This window comes from Poromitra crassiceps, assembly GCF_964638095.1.
Source record: "Poromitra crassiceps genome assembly, chromosome: 1".
NCBI classification, from domain to species: Eukaryota; Metazoa; Chordata; class Actinopteri; order Beryciformes; family Melamphaidae; genus Poromitra; species Poromitra crassiceps.
The window spans coordinates 99,877,287-99,899,987 of NC_139623.1; the positions used below are offsets into that span (position 1 = coordinate 99,877,287).

At 45.7% G+C, this 22,701-nt stretch overlaps 1 protein-coding gene across 1 annotated transcript in view; it reads left to right on the plus strand.

Annotated features, from left to right (window-relative positions):
* The window catches only part of rnf144b (ring finger protein 144B), a 43,225-nt gene that overhangs the window by 13,951 nt on the left and 6,573 nt on the right, over positions 1-22,701 (plus strand). Inside the window, exons 3-6 of the mRNA XM_083639171.1 lie at positions 74-178; positions 6,333-6,393; positions 12,162-12,375; positions 15,197-15,341. Coding sequence (XP_083495297.1) covers positions 74-178; positions 6,333-6,393; positions 12,162-12,375; positions 15,197-15,341 — 525 coding nt within the window. The remainder of the gene's footprint in view (positions 1-73; positions 179-6,332; positions 6,394-12,161; positions 12,376-15,196; positions 15,342-22,701) is intronic.

The window sequence follows — 22,701 nt, forward strand, 5'->3', positions numbered from 1 at the left end:
AAATGATGGTGATTGTATCTGTTATATGCAGTATGTCAGTCCAATGCTGCTGTTGTTGCTTGTCCCTCTCTAGTGTCTGCAGCAGTATGTTCAGCTGGCCATCAGGGAGGGTGGGGGGACAGCGGTCACCTGTCCGGACATGGCCTGCCAAAAGACTGGAATGCTACTGGACTCTGAGGTACAACCTGATTAGTTTAAAACCAACAATATTGTAGGCCAAAAGTGGACCCCAAAAAAAGGCCATGAAATACAAAAATACTATCCAAACATGAACATATACCAAACTGAATTCTGCTGTTCCTCATTTGCCCCCTTGCTGTTTTGTGTGTGTGCGTGTGTGTGTTTGTTGCTGCCGTCTGTGGCTGCCGCTCCTCTGTCAGTCTGTTTTCCTTTGCTTTTCACCTATTTTCTTCCGTTTCCCTTTAGATTTTTGTTTGTTTTCTCTTTATCTGTCTTCCCTTGTTCATTGTGTCTTTCGCTACCTCACTCTCCCTGCCCCCTACTAGCCGGCTAACGCTAGCCAACAACAACACCTGTTAGCCCCCGGCTAGCGCTACACCTGGCCTGCTTGGAGCTGCCCTGCTCGCTCTGTCCCGCTAACGTTTTCTGGATTACTCACACTTGGACTTCTACTTAATTTTTCATTTTTACTGGACCACTCATTTTCCCGTATTTCCCCCTTCCTCTTGACTTCATCTTCCCCGTGGCTGCACTCATCCAATTCCCCTCGGTACCGTGAGTAGCTCACCTATCCCGTCCGTGCTTACTCCCACTGCTGCTAACGTTACATCCCACTCACTCACTATCTATCCCTATGGCTCTCCTACTAAACCCTCTCTCCTTTCTACTAACATTACTAACCCTTTCTATCCCCGCTAACCCCACCCTTCTGCTGCATGGTACACCCTAGTCTCCCTACCTGCCCCCCCTCCACTTCCACTGCTCCTCCCATCAACTTTTACTTCTTAACAATAACTACTGGTTACCCCCCCACTGCCCTCATCACTTCTCGCACTGCTGGCATCCTCCGCCGTCGCCCATACCTCCACCGTGGCCCCAAACACTCCCGCCATTCACATTCCTCCACCATCTCCTTCATCCAAACCATAAGCTTCCACTACACCCCCCCCCCCCCCCTTCCCCCCGCTCTGTCAACCTGGCTAACCTCCGTCCTCTCCACCGCGCCCCCACTACTCCACCTTTCCATCCACCCACCTTCGCCCTCCTCAACACTTGGTCACTTAATAACAAAGCCCCCCTCCTGCATGAACTAATTCTTGACAATTCACTTGACTTTCTCCTCCTCACCAAAACCTGGCAACAACCCAATGATTTCTTCTCCCTCAACCAAGCATCTCCCCCTGGTTTCAGTTACATCTCCAAACCCCGCCGCGGAGGCGGCCTGGCTGTCATTTTCAATCAAAACTACCGGTTAACAGAACTCACCCTCCCCTCAGTTTCATCTTTCGAACTTCTGGCTTTCCAAACCTGCTGCTCCATCACTGTTCTACTCATTTACCGTCCACCCAAACCTCACCCATCATTCCTATCCGACCTCACCCAAGTCCTCACAATAGCCTCATCTCTCTCCTCCCGTCTACTCCTCGGCGATTTCAACATCCACATCAACTCACCCACCTGTAAACCTGCATCCGACCTCACCTCTCTCCTGGACAACTTCAACTTCACCCAACACGTCACCTCCCCCCCCTCCATGTCAAAGGCCACATCCTCGACCTTGTCTGCTCTGCCAATCTACCGGTTCTCAACATCCACCCTACTCCATTCCCTCTGTCTGACCACACTCTCATCCAGTTCACTGTCTCATCTTCCTCCCCACGCCCCCAAACCCTCAGAGAAATAACATTCCGGAACACCAAAGCACTCGACCCCCTGCAACTCTCCGACCTACTCACCACAGCTCTCACCCTGCACCCAGCCTCCACCTCACCTGATGATCTCACCAATTTTCTCAACGACACACTATCTGTCTGCCTCCCTCGACTCCCTTGCCCCCCGCAAAACCAAAACCATCTCCTTCAACTCCTATGCCCCCTGGTTCACACCCCACCTCCACACCATGAAACAAACTGGCCGCCAACTGGAACGTCTCTGCAAGAAAACCTCACTCACCTGAAAAAGACTGTGCTTGTTGGGATAATTGACTTTCAAAGATGTTGGTTGTGGAAACTGTGTGGATGGATCAGAGAGCCTCTGACTGGTGTGCACATTAAAACACAAGGATCCAAGGGCTGTTTAACCTTTTATTTTGGAGTAGGTTTGGCAGTAGGTTGAATGGATGGATGGATGATTTTCTGTACAATGATAAACAAACAAAGGATTAATACATTGATGTGCCCACCATAACTAACTAAAAATAACAAAAGGAATATAAGCTTACATTTGTTATGCATCCACTAAATTAAGGTAAAAATAAACTTCACAGGTTTCACACTGGTTGGTGTGTGGCTCCACACTTCAGACAGGGCCTGTTCATAGGCAAGATAAACATAACTCAGATGCATGACAGCAGGTAACTATAAATCAAACATGACATAAAAAGGTACACAGTTAACATAAAAAGGTACATAGTTAACTACTTACTGGTGGGCATCACCTTGCGGTTTTCACAGGTTCAGGTCTAAGAAAGTGATGCAAACATTTGCTTCTTGTTCTGGTGCTGCAAAATGGTGGCAGACAAAGGGGAGTGAGGGAGCACACCCAGCTCTTATATAAACTCCTCTTCAGCTCCTCCCCTGTACTCAGGTGAGTGACAGGGGAGTCTCTCCTCCCACTCCTGGTTTCAAAATACTGATGACAGCTTGAGATTTACAACACACCGTCCATCTTCAAGCATTCAAAATCCACCTCTCCACCTATAAAGAAGCCCTCACTGCCGCCAAGTCTGCCTACTACTCCTCCATCATCAACGACCCCAGCCACAACTCTAAAACACTCTTCTCCACCGTCAACAACCTCCTCAAACCCCACACCGACGCCCTCCCTACATCCACACCCGACCTATGCAACTCTTTTCTTCAGTTTTTTGCAGACAAAATCACCACCATTCATCAATCACTGTCCCCCGTGTCTGACCCAGCAGCCCCTACTCCAGTCCCTCTCCTCTCCATCCCTCTTGACCTGCCTACCCCTCCCCCACACCGCCGCCTCTCCTGCTTCACTCCAGTTACCCCCTCAACCATGTCCAAACTCAGCTCATCGAAACCCACAACCTGCTCCCTCGACCCCCTCCCCACCCCCCTGGTGAAATAATGCCTCCCGGTCCTTTGCCCCTACCTCACCAATCTCTTCAACTCCTCCCTGTCCCATGGTATTGTCCCCTCCGCCTTCAAAACCGCCTATGTCACCCCAATCCTCAAGAAACCTGGTCTCGACCCCTCCACCCTCAACCACTACTGGCCCATCTCCAACCTCCCTGGAACGCCTTGTCGCCACACAACTCCAAACTCACCTGCACTCCAATAACCTCTTCGAACCCCTCCAATCCGGTTTCCGCCCACTCCACTCCACAGAAACTGCACTCCTCAAAGTCCTCAATGACCTCGTCACCTCTGCCGACACTGGATCCCTCACCTTCCTCATCCTCCTCGACCTGAGTGCAGCCTTCGATACCGTGAGCCACGCCATCCTGCTGTCCAGACTTGAGGCTCTCGGTATCGAAGACACCGCACTCAGGTTGCTCCACTCCTACCTCTCCAACCGCTCCCACTTCATCTCCCTCCACAACCACTCCTCCACCCCCATACCCCAAGGCTCTGTTCTCGGCCCGCTCCTCTTCCTCATCTACATCCTCCCCCTTGGTAAGATCCTCCGCTACTTCAACTTCCACTGCTACGCCGACGACACCCAGATCTACTTCAGCACTAAATCCCCTCAGAACCCACCCCTCTCCCATATCAACTCCTGCCTGTCTGCAATAAAAGTCTGGATGCAACACAACTTCCTTCAACTAAACAGCAATAAAACTGAACTCCTCATCTGCTCCAAATCCACCCTCAGCAAACTCAACAACCCCTCACTCACCATCGACTGCACCACCGTTTCCCCATCTCCTCAGGCACGCAACCTTGGCGTAATCTTTGACCCCACCCTCTCCCTTGAGCCCCACATCCACCATATTGTCAAAACCTCTTTCTACCATCTCCGCAACATTGCCAAGATCCGGTCCTCCCTCTCACACCCTGCTGCTGAAACACTCATTCACCCCTTCATCTCCTCCCGTCTGGACTACTGCAACTCACTCCTCTATGGCAACAACACCACCCTCATAAATAGACTCCAACTGGTCCAAAACACAGCCGTCCGTCTCCTCACCCACACCAAATCCTGGCACCACATCACCCCAGTCCTTCAACAACTCCACTGGCTTCCCATCTCCTCCCGGATCACCTACAAAATCCTCGTCATCACATACAAAGCTCTCCACCAACTGGCCCCCCCATATCTCACCAACCTCCTCTCCCCCTACCAACCCTCCCGTTCCCTCCGATCCACCTCTGCCGGCCTTCTCTCCACCCCCAAATCCAACCTCCGCAGTTTCGGCGACAGAGCTTTCTCCAGGGCAGCTCCCAAGCTCTGGAACTCTCTCCCCCCGGACATTAGAGAATCAGACTCCCTCACTGTCTTCCAATCCCGTCTCAAAACCCATCTCTTCTCCTCTGCCTTCTCCTAGCTCCCCCTGCCTATCCCTGTGTGGCTGTGTCGTGTTTGTCCATTGTCTGTTGCACTTACGTCGGCCCCTTTAGTGTTTCTTTTTGTAAAGCGTCTTTGAGTCCTTGAAAAGCGCTGTAGAAAACCCATGTTTATTATTTTTATTATTATTATTTGCCATTATTTCCTTTGCATTGAGTCTTTCTGACAGGAAGTCTGCTCGTTAGCCAGTGCTCCATAGCCTTCTATCTAAATAAGAATTGATCATATTATAATTTACTACCCCATTATCCAGTGAAATGAAGCCGTATTTAACATCTTTTACTTAGGGCGGACTGCATGCACTGTGAGATTCACTTAGCTTACATCGTCCCACATTTAAAAGACTCAAGTTAAAAAGTCTTTCTTTTCTAACAGGATTTTTAGTAACTCACTGTTCTTGGAAAGTTGGCTGGATAGTGAACTGTTGGTGCTAAACTAGTTCAGCTTGCCCCACTGTGAGCTAAGGTCGGTTTTAGCAAATGGCGTTGGAGCATTTGGAGTGCAATATCTTTTCTCATATAATTTCTTTCGTAAGGAATTGAGACCTCATCTTTCCCATTATCATACACTGTGGTATAAAAGCATTTTGATTGCTGTTGTGAGGGCCGCTATTTTGTAATCAGTTCTTGTCGCATCTGAACATTTTGCAATCAACCTCTTCTCTACCTCAGTTGTTATGCAGCTGTTCACTAACTGTTCCTAAATGTTTTCAGGAACTACAAAAAGCAGTTTTCATTCAGACTGACAGTCTGAATGAAATTGAATGTAACGTTCCCAATTCTATGTATTAAATTCTAAAAAATTAACGGCAACATTTGGGAAGGCTAAGCCACACAACTAGTTTGTTATAATCTAACATCATGCTTCGATGGCGACGTTTCGACGGTGACGGTGACGGTAAGGACTCAAAAAGGTCTCCGCTGATAAGACACGGAGATCTCTGTTACAGGCAGGCACTACGCCTCCTCCTTTACCAGGCGTAAGAGTTACGCCTGGGCGTAGTGAATAGAAGGCTTAAGCCGTCTTGGTGCAACCGGCGTAGCTGTTAGGTCGTAAAGTTACGACCAACTTAGCTTAAGACCAGTGTAAGACCAGTTGGTGCAACTGGCCCCTGGTCGTTAAGGGCGCCTGTTCGGAGGGAGGGGAACTGGTTGGAATAGCGTGAACCTCCCATGTGCTATGTCCTACCAGTGAAGCTTCCCCTGTCAGGTGAAAAGAAGCGGTTGGCTGACTGCCCATGTCTCGGAGGAAGCATGGAGCCAGTTTCGGCTCTCCCCAGATTGGCAGAGGATGGAGTAGCAACCAGGATAAATAAATTAAATTCGCACTAATGGGGGATAAAAATGGGATAAAAAATCGCGAAAAGAAATATTAAGAAGATATATATATATATATATATATATATATATACACATATATAACCCACCGAGAGCATGTAGTCCTTCATATTAAGTTAAAACATGAAAATCACACAAAAGAGTTGAGTTACAAGGTTTTCACACAACAGTGAAGTACTTATATGAGGACTAGTGGCCTCTACATTGATGCCTGCTTCATATATTGCTGAAAGGGCATTGCATGAATAAAAGATGAATAAAGTCTCTGCTGTGTGATTGCAGATAGCGAGCCTGGCCCCAGCAGATCAGGTGGAGCTGTATGAGCGTGTGAAGTTTGAGAGAGGTGGGTATTAGCATTAGCCTGCTGATGACTGGTGACAGACAGTGGGCTATTTCAGGTCCCACACCATCTGGAGGCATTGCATTAAAGTCCCACCAAGCACTCAGCTTTACATGCCTGGAATATTGTGGGCTACTGCAATTGTCCCTATTATTTTCCCTATTTAAACTGAAGATTACCATTGGGCAATTCAGTGAAACACTGTAAGAGCTGTTAGTAGAGTGGATAAGCTCCCAAAAATAGAGGAATTGTGCACTTTTTGAAAGAAACGTGAAATTTCACACATAGTTAGGGAATACCATATGGTTTATTTTCAGATTGGGAGGGAAGTCAGATTTGACCGAAATTCCAAGATGGCCACCATTTCCTCGCGTCTAATGTACAAATGTTCTTATAATCAGGGCTTAAAATTCACTTTGCAAACTGGGGGGGAATTCCCCCCTTATGTTCTTCAGATAGGGGGGATTTATAGATTTTGGGGGGGATCTATAGACTTTGGTTCTTTGCATTTTTCAGCCGATACTAAGCGATAATTTCACATTTTTGTATTTAAAAAAGGAAGTTCTTAACCTGTAGTTTATGCACACCTGAGTCTAAATTACTTTTGTCAATGTGTTTTATCTGCAGACTAGGAGCCATAGGCTTTTGGTTCTATCAAAGCCTTTATTTTTTATATTGAGTGATACACTTTAATAAAACACTCATCATATATCAGAAGTTCTTTGTTTTGTGTTCACAATAGTGATGTCAGTTAGATTTGGTTAGGTCAGAGCTCTGGAATATTAGTTAAATCATCCAACTTTGCTCACTACATCTGCCTTTCTTACTGTCATGTTACTGGCAAAGCTGTAACGAATTTGGCATTGGGGAAAGTTCTATTGAAGTGAATGGGCATGGGAAGTCTGTCCCACTATAAACCATTAGGCTATCTGTCTGTGTGTTTCCACCTGATTAAAGAAAATACATTATGTGATGTTGACTGATGTTTTATGTATTACATAAAATCACATGTTTTCTTTAATCAGGTGGAAGCGTTTTTCAATCAAAGGTGAAACGACACAGATATTATGGTTTATAGAGGGACTTACCGCACACGCAATTTAACGATAGCTCCGCTTAGCCACTGTAACGTTAGCCGGCTGTTCTAGAGCCACCGACCGACACAAAACCTGTCAGGTCTATATTGATTACGCCAGCTCTGGGAGTATGAAGTGCTTTGAATGCGCAATATTTTGTCGCAACAAATATGCTGCTTGACGAGCGGGGCTGACTACACCGCTGCCTGAGGTAACGTTGAGGCGTTATTACGAAACCCACCGTGGTTAAAGCAGCTACGAGCAACTTTTTCGATTGTTATTAAACAGTAGGCCTATAAATTTAATATCAATGCATCACATCTTACCTCTAATAGTCGACGAGACCAAAGCCGTGTGTATCTGAGATTGCTCCCTTAGGTGATTATTAAGTCTATAGTCTGTCTAAACTCGCGCCAACAGGGGGCTCTCTAGAGCGACCGGACCGGGTAACCCGGAAGTGAAACGCGGAAGTGAAACAAGGAAGTGAAACGCAGCTGCCTTCCAACGCCGTTTGCGCTGCCTAGCAACATAACATAAACAATGTGAACGCCACGCATACTCGCGGGAACATCTCTCGTTATATTCTAACAGGTTTTTGGAAGTTATTTTGTGGTTATGGCCGAAGTGGCTGCTGCAAACCGTTTCATTTCACTTCCTGATCTGCCCTGGCTACAGACACACTAACACTGGCCGATTCACTCGGGGTTCAAGCGAGACTACTCTGCGTTGCTCTCGTCGACTATTAGAGGTAAGATGTGATGCATTGATATTAAATTTATACTGTTTAATAACAATCGAAAAAGTTGCTCGTAGCTGCTTTAAGCCAAAACCACGCCCTGTGCCCGCCTACGCAGCAGTCAAGCGCCGGGATTGGCCAGGAGCAAGTCTTTTGTCTTCTTTTGACAGCTCGAATCTCCCACACCACAAACACTGCACGGCACGACGCAGCCCAGCGATTTCATTAACCAACTGAATTGCTCTTGATAGCGGACATTGAAATGAATTATGGTCACATACCTTCCTTAGTGTATTAACCCATTGATACCTGATGCAGCATTTGTGTGTGTATCCCTTTAAGACCGCGAACCGCGTGATGCGGTTCGCGGTCTTAAAGGGATACACACACAAATGAGGGATATACACGCAAATGCTCCATCAGGTATCAATGGGTTTACGCTAATGAAAACATACAATACAAGCTTTTAACACATTTCCCACACCACAAACACTGCGCACAGCCCAGCGATTTTATTAACCAAATTGCTCTTGATAGCGGACATTGAAAATAAATTACTGTAATATATTAACGCCAATGAAAACGTAACACAAGCTTTTAACACACAATCGATTTTTAAACATATTTATTTCAAAACATCATTGTAAAATTCAGGGCTTTAGCCAAAGCTTCAATGACAGAGCTCAGCTGACAGTTTAACTTGCAAAATGAAAAATATAAAAAATATAAAATTAAAAATATAATTGGCTACAGCACTAGCTTCTTCTTTTTTTGGCACAGCTATTCATTCCCCCCAGTCCAGCCGTTTGTTCCAGGCCAGTGAAGTCCCAACAATCTACAAAAAGATGCAATAATATAAAATCATAGATAAAAAGTTGAATCATACACAATCAATAAAACCAAAAGTAAAATATATAATTATAAATATTCATAAAAAACCCACAACAAGAAAGTAAAACGGCAATCTACAAAAACATGCAATAACATAAAAGTAAAATCACACAATCCACATCACAACAAATAAAACCAAAACTAAAATATATAATTATAAATACTCATAAAACCCAAATGGAATAATAAATGTAAACATGCAACTGTTGGGATGGTGAATATAAACACTGGCTGATACACTGTTGGTACTGCAGGCTGGATGAAGTTGGAAGCTGCATAAAACATTTTAAAACCATCTAAAAAGTAAATAAAGTTAACTGTTGCTTCTCAAAGTTGGCTTCACCTCTGAAGCCAGACGTGAGCATGGGCGCCTGGCCAATCCCGGCGCTTGACTGCTGTGTAGGCGGGCACAGGGCGTGGTTTTGGCTTAACCACGGTGGGTTTCGTAATAACGCAACGTTGAGCTAACAGTCCACCCTCTAAATGTGTCCGACACAGCGACCACTCGTCCGTATTCAGCAAACGTTCGTTCCGCTCTTTCGGCTTAACATTGCGGGACTTCTCCCGCATTATAAATTACGAATCTGCGGGAATTGGCAAAAATATGCGCGATTCTCACAATCCCACGCCGAATTTTAAGCCCTGATAATAATTGTGCACTTCTTCAAAAAAGCTCAACATTTCTAACATATTGAGTGAATACCATAAGGTTTATTGTCAGATGCGGAGGGAAGGCGGATTTGCCCTCAAATCCAAGATGGCCACCATTTCCCCGAGGCCAATGTACAAATGTGCTTATAAAAATGGTGTACCTTTTCAGAGAAGCATGAAATTTCTCACATAGTGAGTGAATACCATTTGATTTTATTTTATTTTATTTTATTTTATTCTGCAATAGAAAAAGCAATACAAAATACATCATAGCTTTAGAAAATGACAAGGATAAGCACAATAAAGTCTCAGACTTGTTTCCATTGTGGTCCTTGATCTTGTGGCAGAGAAGAAGAAGATGGCGGCAGTCTGAATGGCAGGGTCGTCACAGAGAGTAAAAACTGACCAACAATTAATAAGGTATTCACAGATAAGATAACATTTTCACAAATCTCAAAGTGTTTCTTGGTGAGAGTCTAGGGTCCCCTTGGTGATCTAGCCCAGATTTGAAATGTGTTAATGTAATGGTCTTTGAACTGGACCTGGTTTTATGTGGTCTAGATGCGAAAAAACAATGAAATCTCAGTTAAAATGGCAGCCATCTTGGATTTGAGGCCAAATTTGACTTCCCTCCACATCTGACAATAAACCGTATGGTATTCACTCACTATGTGAGAAATGTCATGCTTTTTTTAAGCAGTGCACAAGTGTTATAAGCACATTTGTACATTGGACTCGGGGAAATGGTGGCCATCTTGGATTTGAGGTCAAATCCGCCTTCCCTCCGCATCTGACAATAAACCTTATGGTATTCACTCACTATGTGAGAAATGTTGTGCTTTTTTTAAGAAGTGCACAATTGTTATCGGCACATTTGTACATTAGACCCGGGAAAATGGCAGCCATCTTGTAATTTTGGTCAAATCTGACTTCCCTCCCAATCTGAAAATAAATCTTATTGTATTCCCTAACTATGTGTGAAATTTCACATTTCTTTCAAAAAGTGCACAATTATTGTGCTTATCTGCTCTACTATGTGTGTTGCTGTTCAGATAAACTCGAGGTAATGTGGTAAAGGTTTGTGTGTGAGTAATAAATTGTGCAGACTATGTGTAACCGATTGCGCCACAAATTGTAGAAATGCTTGTGAAGGCGAACTGCATCTCCGTCTTGCACTGGGAGCAGAAAGAAAATAACCGTTGAAATAGCTTTCTGCTGACATTCACAAATTGATATCTGAGGTTTGTTTGCCTGGGGGCTATCGGTCTTTTCCAGTGGCAGAGTAACAATACACTGTGAAGCCAATAATACTTATTGTTTACTCTGGCCATAAATCATAGGATTTACAATACTGGAAGTAGAAAGATGTGCAAATACAGGCTGTTTTTGTAGCAGTGCTGCCCTCTCTTATCATTCACAATCAAAGTATGGACTGGTGAAGAGGATCGGTGTCTGCAAGCAATGAGAGGCAAAATTAACGCTCCCGTTTTTGTTTTGGTTGTGAAAGATTTGATTTGTCTCATAAACAGCCTAAGAAGAACATCTCAGATATCTTCTAATTCCTGGCAAAGATCTTCCACCATTGTACACTGCTGGAGGAAGGACAAACAATGCTCCCATAGTATCATGAGGAGGAATAAGAACAGCACTTATGTTTCATGTTTTGTTTTGTTTCATTTGCATTGTTTGTGGTGTGTTTGTACACAACTTGACTTCTACCAGATGCTCAGAAACCTGAAAGTCATTCCTTCCAGGGAAAAACACACTGTTGCTGTTTTTTTATGATTTCATATTTTAAAGGAGATGTTTGTGCGCTAACAGCTGCAAGAAGAAAGACCGAAGAAAGGTGTAAACTTCCAATAAAAAGAGGATTTATTAGAAAAAGTACTTTTAAAGTGTAATGTGCTGTTGTTGTTGTTGTTGTTTTGTCTCCATCTTTGTTACTAAGCGCTCATTGCTGTGGTGTTTCTGCACTGCACTTCCCAGAGATCACTTGTCAGTCAAACTCTCCTACGCTAACGTCTTTCTCCTTGGATTTTCTGTTGATGCAGTTTGAGTGTCTGTAGGTGGCGCTCGTTTCTCTTGTCTGTTCAGCCATGGTGGCTATCTCTGCTCATCCTAACTACCCAGTTCTTCTTCCAAGCAACCCTTCATACATTAACTGCTTCTGCTACCTGATGCCATTGTAGCACTTTGCACTCCATTTGCTAGTCTTTCTTCATGTTTTTTTGGCCTTCTGACTCTATTCCATATTTATATTCCTATTGCTCTTGTGTGTTTTCTGTTTCTTTTATTATCAGTCAAAAAATAATCATGATTATGATTTTTGCCATAATCAAGCAGCCCTACTGATATCTTCATATACTGGCATGCCGGCATCCAAATCCCTCACGCTTCCACTCTGTTGCTGACCGCAGGAGTGCAGTTGGACCCCAGTAAAGCCTGGTGTCCGGTGGTGGAGTGCCAGGCAGTGTGCAGCGTGATGCCTCACAGCGAGGGGGCGCCGACCGCCGTGCCCTGCCCCGCCTGCCGTGTCATCTTCTGCTCCGCCTGCAGGGGGCGCTGGCAGGATGGCCACGCCTGCCCGGAGCGCCAGCCCATGATGTCATCCTCACCCTCTCATGACAGCAGGTCAGTCAGTCAGAGCGCACGGCCTGCAGCTGGCCAGTCGGAGCTGCCACACTGTGGAAATTATACCGTGTTGACAGCGAGGCTAGTGCACCAGTTCATTCCAGGCCGCAGACTGAGAGACTATTGTCTAGGAGGATAGCTTTAAAGCATCCTGTCAACTTAATCATTCTTGTTTTATTGGGTTTTATTACATTAACAAGAAGCTTAAGATTGACAGTTTTCAAAAATGTTATAACTGAACAGATGATCTAATCATTTAAGTGGATAAGTATTTGTATGTTTTTAAAGATAGCATCTTAAATTAATAAATAAAACTATGAATGGATGCCAATTGTGTATTGACTTTTGACTGTTACAGTGACAAGTTCAACCTTCCTGTTAATGTAATAGTCTAGTCTAGTTTATTTACTGTATGTAACCCTTTATCACATACCATCATATACGTACATGTCATACCATTCTACATATGCACATCATATACATTCTACACACAATCTTATATGTACTTCATGCACATCATTTACTACATCATGTATGATCATGCTGACGGGAAAGTTATTAGATTTAAAATACATGCTACAGCATGCGCTGGGACGCGTCATCAGTGATGTTAGCTGGGGTTGTAAGGTGTTTCGGGTCTCTCAACATCATACACCCTCGCCCAGTAGACCCAGCCGAGGCTGATTAAGACCCCGACCCGCGTCCCAGAAGCAGCCGCTCACGGATCAGCCTTCCTACTCTGTCTGCAACGTTGCCTGCGGAAGGGTTGATCACGCCCAATCCGCTGCAATAGAGTTAGTGCTACACCGCAGTATTGTAAGGCCCTTCGATGCATGGAGGGTCTAGCCCTGTGTGGGTGACTCCAGGCCGGGCTCCTCCTACGTCTCACCAGACCCTCCCGGGGAAAAGGCAATCCTACCATGGGCAGAGAGGACGCCTCAAGAAGGCCTGTGCGCTGCACGTCATTCGCCTGCGGCGAGCACCTCGCTCTAGCCTGAAGGACCCCAGGCCGCACCGATCTTTGCACCGATTTTCAGGAGGCTAATCCGTAGCGTTTGTGGATTTCTCCCTCACGAGAGAGCCAGGATGGGGTGCTAATCCCATCCCATACCGCATGTCGTCTCTCTGACCGTCAACTGTCTCTCCAGCTTGTCACCAAACTATACTTGGTTGTCACCTAGTCTATTCCTAAGTGTCACTGGCCAGGGGAGCCAGGATTCTAGATTTAAAATACATGCTACAGCATGCGCTGGAACATCAGTGATGTTTATATATATAATATATATAATATATATATTTTACATTACTGGTAGATAACTTTTATTCATTATTACGGTAAACTAATAAGACATTTTATGATGCTATTATTATGCAAACAGTTATTACAGGAGGAGTTTATCATGGGAAGTTGCTAAACTGAATGGCATGGTATTCCTCAGCAGTGCCCTCAATGCCCTTCTCTCTACTGTACAGCTCTGCCAAACTCACTGATGTCATTGGGGTGGCACTGAGTTTTATTGCGATCCCATTGTTTCTCTGCCAAAGGGAGGAGGGTCGGCACCAGGCCATTTTGCTTCATTCGCGGTACAGAAGGACCCCTCGCACTGCAGTAAAGCAGTGTGATGCCTGCAGTGTGCTGTGGTGGATGCAGAATAAACTTTAGATCAGAGTCTGAGAGCATGATTGAGTAGCGATGATGACATATTTGTTTGTTTGCAATAAACTTTAGATCAGAGTCTGAGAGCGTGATGGAGACTTTAGATCAGAGTCTGAGAGCGTGATGGAGACTTTAGATCAGAGTCTGAGAGCGTGATGGAGACTTTAGATCAGAGTCTGAGAGCGTGATGGAGACTTTAGATCAGAGTCTGAGAGCGTGATGGAGACTTTAGATCAGAGTCTGAGAAAGTGATGGAGACTTTAGATCAGAGTCTGAGAGCGTGATGGAGACTTTAGATCAGAGTCTGAGAGCGTGATGGAGACTTTAGATCAGAGTCTGAGAGCGTGATGGAGACTTTAGATCAGAGTCTGAGAGCATGATTGAGTAGCGATGATGACATATTTGTTTGTTTGCAATAAACTTTAGATCAGAGTCTGAGAGCGTGATGGAGACTTTAGATCAGAGTCTGAGAGCGTGATGGAGACTTTAGATCAGAGTCTGAGAGCGTGATGGAGACTTTAGATCAGAGTCTGAGAGCGTGATGGAGACTTTAGATCAGAGTCTGAGAAAGTGATGGAGACTTTAGATCAGAGTCTGAGAGCGTGATGGAGACTTTAGATCAGAGTCTGAGAGCGTGATGGAGACTTTAGATCAGAGTCTGAGAACGTGATTGAGACTTTAGATCAGAGTCTGAGAAAGTGATGGAGACTTTAGATCAGAGTCTGAGAAAGTGATGGAGACTTTAGATCAGAGTCTGAGAGCGTGATGGAGACTTTAGATCAGAGTCTGAGAGCGTGATGGAGACTTTAGATCAGAGTCTGAGAGCGTGATGGAGACTTTAGATCAGAGTCTGAGAACGTGATTGAGTAGCGATGATGACATATTTGTTCCTGGGGCCGGTAGTTTTCCAGCCAAGCGAGTGGCTTTTAATCAAAAGCAGTTCTGCGGCTGCCACTTGCTGAATATCTCCCTCATAGTTCTGTCAGCCAAAATAAAGAGCGAAGTTCAGACGAGTGAACTCTCACTTTGCTGCTAAATGCAGATGACAGACTAGGCCTCCAGACCCTTGAGTCCCTCTTAAGCCATGCTCCACCGTGCCCCCATTACCGGCATACAGTATCTGACATCTCCTGCGTCTCTCTCCATCTGTCAATCACTCCGCAGGGCCGGTTCCGACAGCGACGCAGACACGCCCATCAAGCAGTGTCCCATGTGCGGCATCTACATAGAGAGGAACCAGGGTTGTGCCCAGATGCTGTGTAAGAGCTGCAAGCACACCTTCTGCTGGTACTGTCTGCAGAATCTGGATGTGAGTCTGTTAAGCACACCTTCTGCTGGTACTGTCTGCACAATCTGGATGTGAGTCTGTGCTGCTTTCTGCTGGTACTGTCTGCACAATCTGGATGTGAGTCTGTTAAGCACACCTTCTGCTGGTTCTGTCTGCACAATCTGGATGTGAGTCTGTTAAGCACACCTTCTGCTGGTACTGTCTGCACAATCTGGATGTGAGTCTGTTAAGCACACCTTCTGCTGGTTCTGTCTGCACAATCTGGATGTGAGTCTGTTAAGCACACCTTCTGCTGGTTCTGTCTGCACAATCTGGATGTGAGTCTGTTAAGCACACCTTCTGCTGGTTCTGTCTGCACAATCTGGATGTGAGTCTGTGCTGCTTTCTCACACTTCTCTTAGTTGTGCAGATGTGATGAGAGATTTTGAGTCCAGGTTGAAAAGTGACCACATATTACTTTGCCATTTACACTACTAGTCTATTTACATTACTAGTCTATTTACACTACTAGTCTATTTACACTACGGTACTAGTCAAAAGTTTGGACAAACTTGATTAAATGTGCTATGTTTTTTGCATGATCGTGAAGCAATTTTTTTCCTAAAGGCTTATCCATAAATGCTGGAATAAGTGTAAATAGTGAATAGTATAATAGTATGTATGAATTTCGTTCCAAAGCTTTTGCCTTTCCATCAAGGCAAAGGGTGACTCCTTTAAAGAATCTAAAATATAAGATTTGATTTGTAAAAAATAATAAAAGTAAATAGAAAAAGGAGCTTCTTGATGCTTATAGAAGAATTTAATAAAGAAGTAATGTACAGGTATACTTAATCAGTTAATACAAAGTACATCTTCAGAGGAGGATAAGGGCACAAGAGACACAACGCGTTTCAACCTCTGGTCTTCGTCAGGCTGTAGGCAGAAAAGTTGGTAGCCGCACCTGTATAAGAGCAATACATGGCACAAGGTGAGCTGACGTGGCGTGCGGAAGTGATACTGTGACGTATGAGCTACGTCAAAAACAGAAATGTATACGATAGAGAGAGAGAGCATCCAGACATAGAAATAGCACACTGGGCTGTACATACAGCATAGGCTATAGGGCATAATGCATTGGCCTGTACATACAATATAGGCTATTAGAAATAACATAGGCTATAATAAATAATACACTGGGATGTGGATACATCAAAGGTTAAACACGATTAAAAAAAAACACGATTTTAGACGGACAAGCCCGTCTTTTATTGTCACACGGTTACACATCAACACATGCATGGAGGGCCACAAACACACACATGCTGACGGTGGCCGGTGAAATTTGTCCTCTGCATTTAACCCATCCTGGCTTTGTCCTTTCCTCCGGGGGGCAGGCCAGGAGCAGTGGTCGCTTTCTCGTACAGCGCCCGGGGACCGACTTCGGATGTTGTCGTCACTGGTCGGATGACGATGACGATCTGATCTTCTGCATGTTTTTAATGGGGGGGGGGGGGGTTATATACGGAGGAACCCCCCTGGGGGAGCACGGGGAGAACATGCAAACTCCACACAGACAGAAAGGCCCTTACGACGAGATACCCCACCTACACACACTACAAAGCAATATATAGCTGGAACATGTAAAACATGTGAACGGGGGGAGCAGCTATAGGCACACATTATAGGAAGCATGCTAAATCAAACTCTTCATTGAGGCCGTGGGGAGCGGCTGTGTGCAGCGCATGGATCCAGCACGCATCGCGCTAGAGGAGCGCTCTGTCCAAATCCCCGCCTCTCGGGTGCTGCTTGATAAGATCAATGGCCCAGAAACGGACGTCACTGTCACTATGAGATTTGTTTAAAAAGTGCTCGACTAGTGGAGCTTTGGTGTCTGCACGACGAATTGCACTTTTGTGCTCAGCGATCGGTGTGCGTAATGGGTGGGTCGTCTTCCCGATGTAAAGGAAAGGACACGGGCAACTGATGGCATAGATTACCCCCTGCAATGTGCAGGTGGTGAGGTATTTGAGTTTATAAGTCTGATTGTCCGGGGTGGTGAACGTTTTGAGTTTGAGTGATTGTGCGCAACATGAGCAGTGTGTGCAAGGGAAGTGCCCCACAGGGGGAGGTAGGGAGTCAATGGTGCGTTGCGTCATGCTGGGAGTGTGGGAGGTCTTAACCAGCTTGTCTCTGATGTTCGGAGTGCGCGTAAAAGCAATCCTAGGGGGTAGTGTGAAGGTGTTGTGAACCTGAAGGATATTCCAGTGTTTCAGGAGGCAGCGTCTGATTTTGTTGGCCAGGAGGGAGTATTGGAGGGTCGCAGTGATTCTGGGAGGGGAAGTGTCCATTTTTCTGGGCTCCAGCAATATGTCTCTGTGGGCATGGAGTGCGCGCTTGTAGGCGTGGGAGACAGGGACCATAGCCCCTCTCCAGAAACCTCAGACGCATGTCAGAGGACTTGGATATGAAGTCCTGCTTGCACAGCCTGCGTAGGCGCATAAATTGTCCGGCTGGCAGGTTGTTTTTGAGGGGGGAGGGATGATAACTGGAGGCGTGTAGGAGGGTGTTTCTGTCTGTGGGTTTCCTGTAGATAGTGGAGTTCAATTTATTGTTGTGTTTATAGACAGAAACATCCAAAAAGTGGATGTTGTTTAACCTTTGATGTATCCACATCCCAGTGTATTATTTATTATAGCCTATGTTATTTCTAATAGCCTTGTATGTACAGGCCAATGCATTATGCCCTATAGCCTATGCTGTATGTACAGCCCAGTGTGCTATTTCTATGTCTGGATGCTCTCTCTCTCTATGTATACATTTCTGTTTTTGACGTAGTTCATACGTCACAGTATCACTTCCACACGCCACGTCAGCTCACCTTGTGCCACGTATTGCTCTTATACAGGTGCGGCTACCAACTTTTCTGCCTACAGCCTGACGAAGACCAGAGGTTGAAACGCGTTGTGTCTCTTGTGCCCTTATCCTCCTCTGAAGATGTACTTTGTATTAACTGATTAAGTATACCTGTACATTACTTCTTTATTCAATTCTTCTATAAGCATCAAGAAGCTCCTTTTTCTATTTACTATTTACATTGGCCTGCTGAGCTACCTTGTCGCCACTTTTTTGATTTTTCCAAAAAAATAATCAAATCAAATAAGTCACTGCATAATTCCATTTGTGTTACTGTATTTCATAATTTTGGTGTCTTTACTATTATTCTATTATTTCTAACTTTTGACTGGTAGTGTACTTCTACTCGCTAACTGTACTCTGATGTATTGTTACTGTATGTATGACAAGCCCAAACATCTCAGGCCGTGCTCGACTATCTTCAGGTTGTGTTTGAAATGTCTTTGGTGATTTCTTGATGCTGCTCTCAGGGTCTTGATGTGAAGGTGTGTGTGTGTGTTGTGCTTGATGCTGCTCTCAGGGTCATGATGTGAAGGTGTGTGTGTTGTGCTTGATGCTGCTCTCAGGGTCTTGATGTGAAGGTGTGTGTGTTGTGCTTAATGCTGCTCTCAGGGTCTTGATGTGAAGGTGTGTGTGTTGTGCTTAATGCTGCTCTCAGGGTCTTGATGTGAAGGTGTGTGTGTTGTGCTTAATGCTGCTCTCAGGGTCTTGATGTGAAGGTGTGTGTGTTGTGCTTAATGCTGCTCTCAGGGTCTTGATGTGAAGGTGTGTGTGTTGTGCTTAATGCTGCTCTCAGCGTCTTGATGTGAAGGTGTGTGTGTTGTGCTTAATGCTGCTCTCAGGGTCTTGATGTGAAGGTGTGTGTGTTGTGCTTAATGCTGCTCTCAGGGTCTTGATGTGAAGGTGTGTGTGTGTTGTGCTTAATGCTGCTCTCAGGGTCTTGATGTGAAGGTGTGTGTGTTGTGCTTAATGCTGCTCTCAGGGTCTTGATGTGAAGGTGTGTGTGTTGTGCTTGATGCTGCTCTCAGGGTCTTGATGTGAAGGTGTGTGTGTTGTGCTTAATGCTGCTCTCAGGGTCTTGATGTGAATGTGTGTGTGTTGTGCTTGATGCTGCTCTCAGGGTCTTGATGTGAAGGTGTGTGTGTTGTGCTTAATACTGCTCTCAGGGTCTTGATGTGAAGGTGTGTGTGTTGTGCTTAATGCTGCTCTCAGGGTCTTGATGTGAAGGTGTGTGTGTTGTGCTTGATGCTGCTCTCAGGGTCTTGATGTGAAGGTGTGTGTGTTGTGCTTGATGCTGCTCTCAGGGTCTTGATGTGAAGGTGTGTGTGTGTTGTGCTTGATGCTGCTCTCAGGGTCTTGATGTGAAGGTGTGTGTGTTGTGCTTAATGCTGCTCTCAGGGTCTTGATGTGAAGGTGTGTGTGTTGTGCTTAATGCTGCTCTCAGGGTCTTGATGTGAAGGTGTGTGTGTTGTGCTTAATGCTGCTCTCAGGGTCTTGATGTGAAGGTGTGTGTGTTGTGCTTGATGCTGCTCTCAGGGTCTTGATGTGAAGGTGTGTGTGTTGTGCTTAATGCTGCTCTCAGGGTCTTGATGTGAAGGTGTGTGTGTTGTGCTTAATGCTGCTCTCAGGGTATTGATGTGAAGGTGTGTGTGTTGTGCTTGATGCTGCTCTCAGGGTCTTGATGTGAAGGTGTGTGTGTTGTGCTTAATGCTGCTCTCAGGGTCTTGATGTGAAGGTGTGTGTGTGTTGTGCTTAATGCTGCTCTCAGGGTCTTGATGTGAAGGTGTGTGTGTTGTGCTTGATGCTGCTCTCAGGGTCTTGATGTGAAGGTGTGTGTGTTGTGCTTAATGCTGCTCTCAGGGTCTTGATGTGAAGGTGTGTGTGTTGTGCTTGATGCTGCTCTCAGGGTCTTGATGTGAAGGTGTGTGTGTTGTGCTTGATGCTGCTCTCAGGGTCTTGATGTGAAGGTGTGTGTGTTGTGCTTAATGCTGCTCTCAGGGTCTTGATGTGAAGGTGTGTGTGTTGTGCTTGATGCTGCTCTCAGGGTCTTGATGTGAAGGTGTGTGTGTTGTGCTTGATGCTGCTCTCAGGGTCTTGATGTGAAGGTGTGTGTGTTGTGCTTGATGCTGCTCTCAGGGTCTTGATGTGAAGGTGTGTGTGTTGTGCTTAATGCTGCTCTCAGGGTCTTGATGTGAAGGTGTGTGTGTTGTGCTTAATGCTGCTCTCAGGGTCTTGATGTGAAGGTGTGTGTGTTGTGCTTAATGCTGCTCTCAGGGTCTTGATGTGAAGGTGTGTGTGTTGTGCTTGATGCTGCTCTCAGGGTCTTGATGTGAAGGTGTGTGTGTTGTGCTTGATGCTGCTCTCAGGGTCTTGATGTGAAGGTGTGTGTGTTGTGCTTGATGCTGCTCTCAGGGTCTTGATGTGAAGGTGTGTGTGTTGTGCTTGATGCTGCTCTCAGGGTCTTGATGTGAAGGTGTGTGTGTTGTGCTTAATGCTGCTCTCAGGGTCTTGATGTGAAGGTGTGTGTGTTGTGCTTGATGCTGCTCTCAGGGTCTTGATGTGAAGGTGTGTGTGTTGTGCTTAATGCTGCTCTCAGGGTCTTGATGTGAAGGTGTGTGTGTTGTGCTTGATGCTGCTCTCAGGGTCTTGATGTGAAGGTGTGTGTGTTGTGCTTGATGCTGCTCTCAGGGTCTTGATGTGAAGGTGTGTGTGTTGTGCTTGATGCTGCTCTCAGGGTCTTGATGTGAAGGTGTGTGTGTTGTGCTTAATGCTGCTCTCAGGGTCTTGATGTGAAGGTGTGTGTGTTGTGCTTAATGCTGCTCTCAGGGTCTTGATGTGAAGGTGTGTGTGTTGTGCTTAATGCTGCTCTCAGGGTCTTGATGTGAAGGTGTGTGTGTTGTGCTTGATGCTGCTCTCAGGGTCTTGATGTGAAGGTGTGTGTGTTGTGCTTAATGCTGCTCTCAGGGTCTTGATGTGAAGGTGTGTGTGTTGTGCTTAATGCTGCTCTCAGGGTATTGATGTGAAGGTGTGTGTGTTGTGCTTGATGCTGCTCTCAGGGTCTTGATGTGAAGGTGTGTGTGTTGTGCTTAATGCTGCTCTCAGGGTCTTGATGTGAAGGTGTGTGTGTGTTGTGCTTAATGCTGCTCTCAGGGTCTTGATGTGAAGGTGTGTGTGTTGTGCTTGATGCTGCTCTCAGGGTCTTGATGTGAAGGTGTGTGTGTTGTGCTTGATGCTGCTCTCAGGGTCTTGATGTGAAGGTGTGTGTGTTGTGCTTAATGCTGCTCTCAGGGTCTTGATGTGAAGGTGTGTGTGTTGTGCTTGATGCTGCTCTCAGGGTCTTGATGTGAAGGTGTGTGTGTTGTGCTTGATGCTGCTCTCAGGGTCTTGATGTGAAGGTGTGTGTGTTGTGCTTGATGCTGCTCTCAGGGTCTTGATGTGAAGGTGTGTGTGTTGTGCTTAATGCTGCTCTCAGGGTCTTGATGTGAAGGTGTGTGTGTTGTGCTTAATGCTGCTCTCAGGGTCTTGATGTGAAGGTGTGTGTGTTGTGCTTAATGCTGCTCTCAGGGTCTTGATGTGAAGGTGTGTGTGTTGTACTTAATGCTGCTCTCAGGGTCTTGATGTGAAGGTGTGTGTGTTGTGCTTGATGCTGCTCTCAGGGTCTTGATGTGAAGGTGTGTGTGTTGTGCTTGATGCTGCTCTCAGGGTCTTGATGTGAAGGTGTGTGTGTTGTGCTTGATGCTGCTCTCAGGGTCTTGATGTGAAGGTGTGTGTGTTGTGCTTGATGCTGCTCTCAGGGTCTTGATGTGAAGGTGTGTGTGTTGTGCTTGATGCTGCTCTCAGGGTCTTGATGTGAAGGTGTGTGTGTTGTGCTTGATGCTGCTCTCAGGGTCTTGATGTGAAGGTGTGTGTGTTGTGCTTGATGCTGCTCTCAGGGTCTTGATGTGAAGGTGTGTGTGTTGTGCTTAATGCTGCTCTCAGGGTCTTGATGTGAAGGTGTGTGTGTTGTGCTTGATGCTGCTCTCAGGGTCTTGATGTGAAGGTGTGTGTGTTGTGCTTAATACTGCTCTCAGGGTCTTGATGTGAAGGTGTGTGTGTTGTGCTTAATACTGCTCTCAGGGTCTTGATGTGAAGGTGTGTGTGTTGTGCTTAATGCTGCTCTCAGGGTCTTGATGTGAAGGTGTGTGTGTTGTGCTTGATGCTGCTCTCAGGGTCATGATGTGAAGGTGTGTGTGTGTGTTGTGCTTAATGCTGCTCTCAGGGTCTTGATGTGAAGGTGTGTGTGTTGTGCTTAATGCTGCTCTCAGGGTCTTGATGTGAAGGTGTGTGTGTTGTGCTTAATGCTGCTCTCAGGGTCTTGATGTGAAGGTGTGTGTGTTGTGCTTAATGCTGCTCTCAGGGTCATGATGTGAAGGTGTGTGTGTTGTGCTTGATGCTGCTCTCAGGGTCTTGATGTGAAGGTGTGTGTGTTGTGCTTAATGCTGCTCTCAGG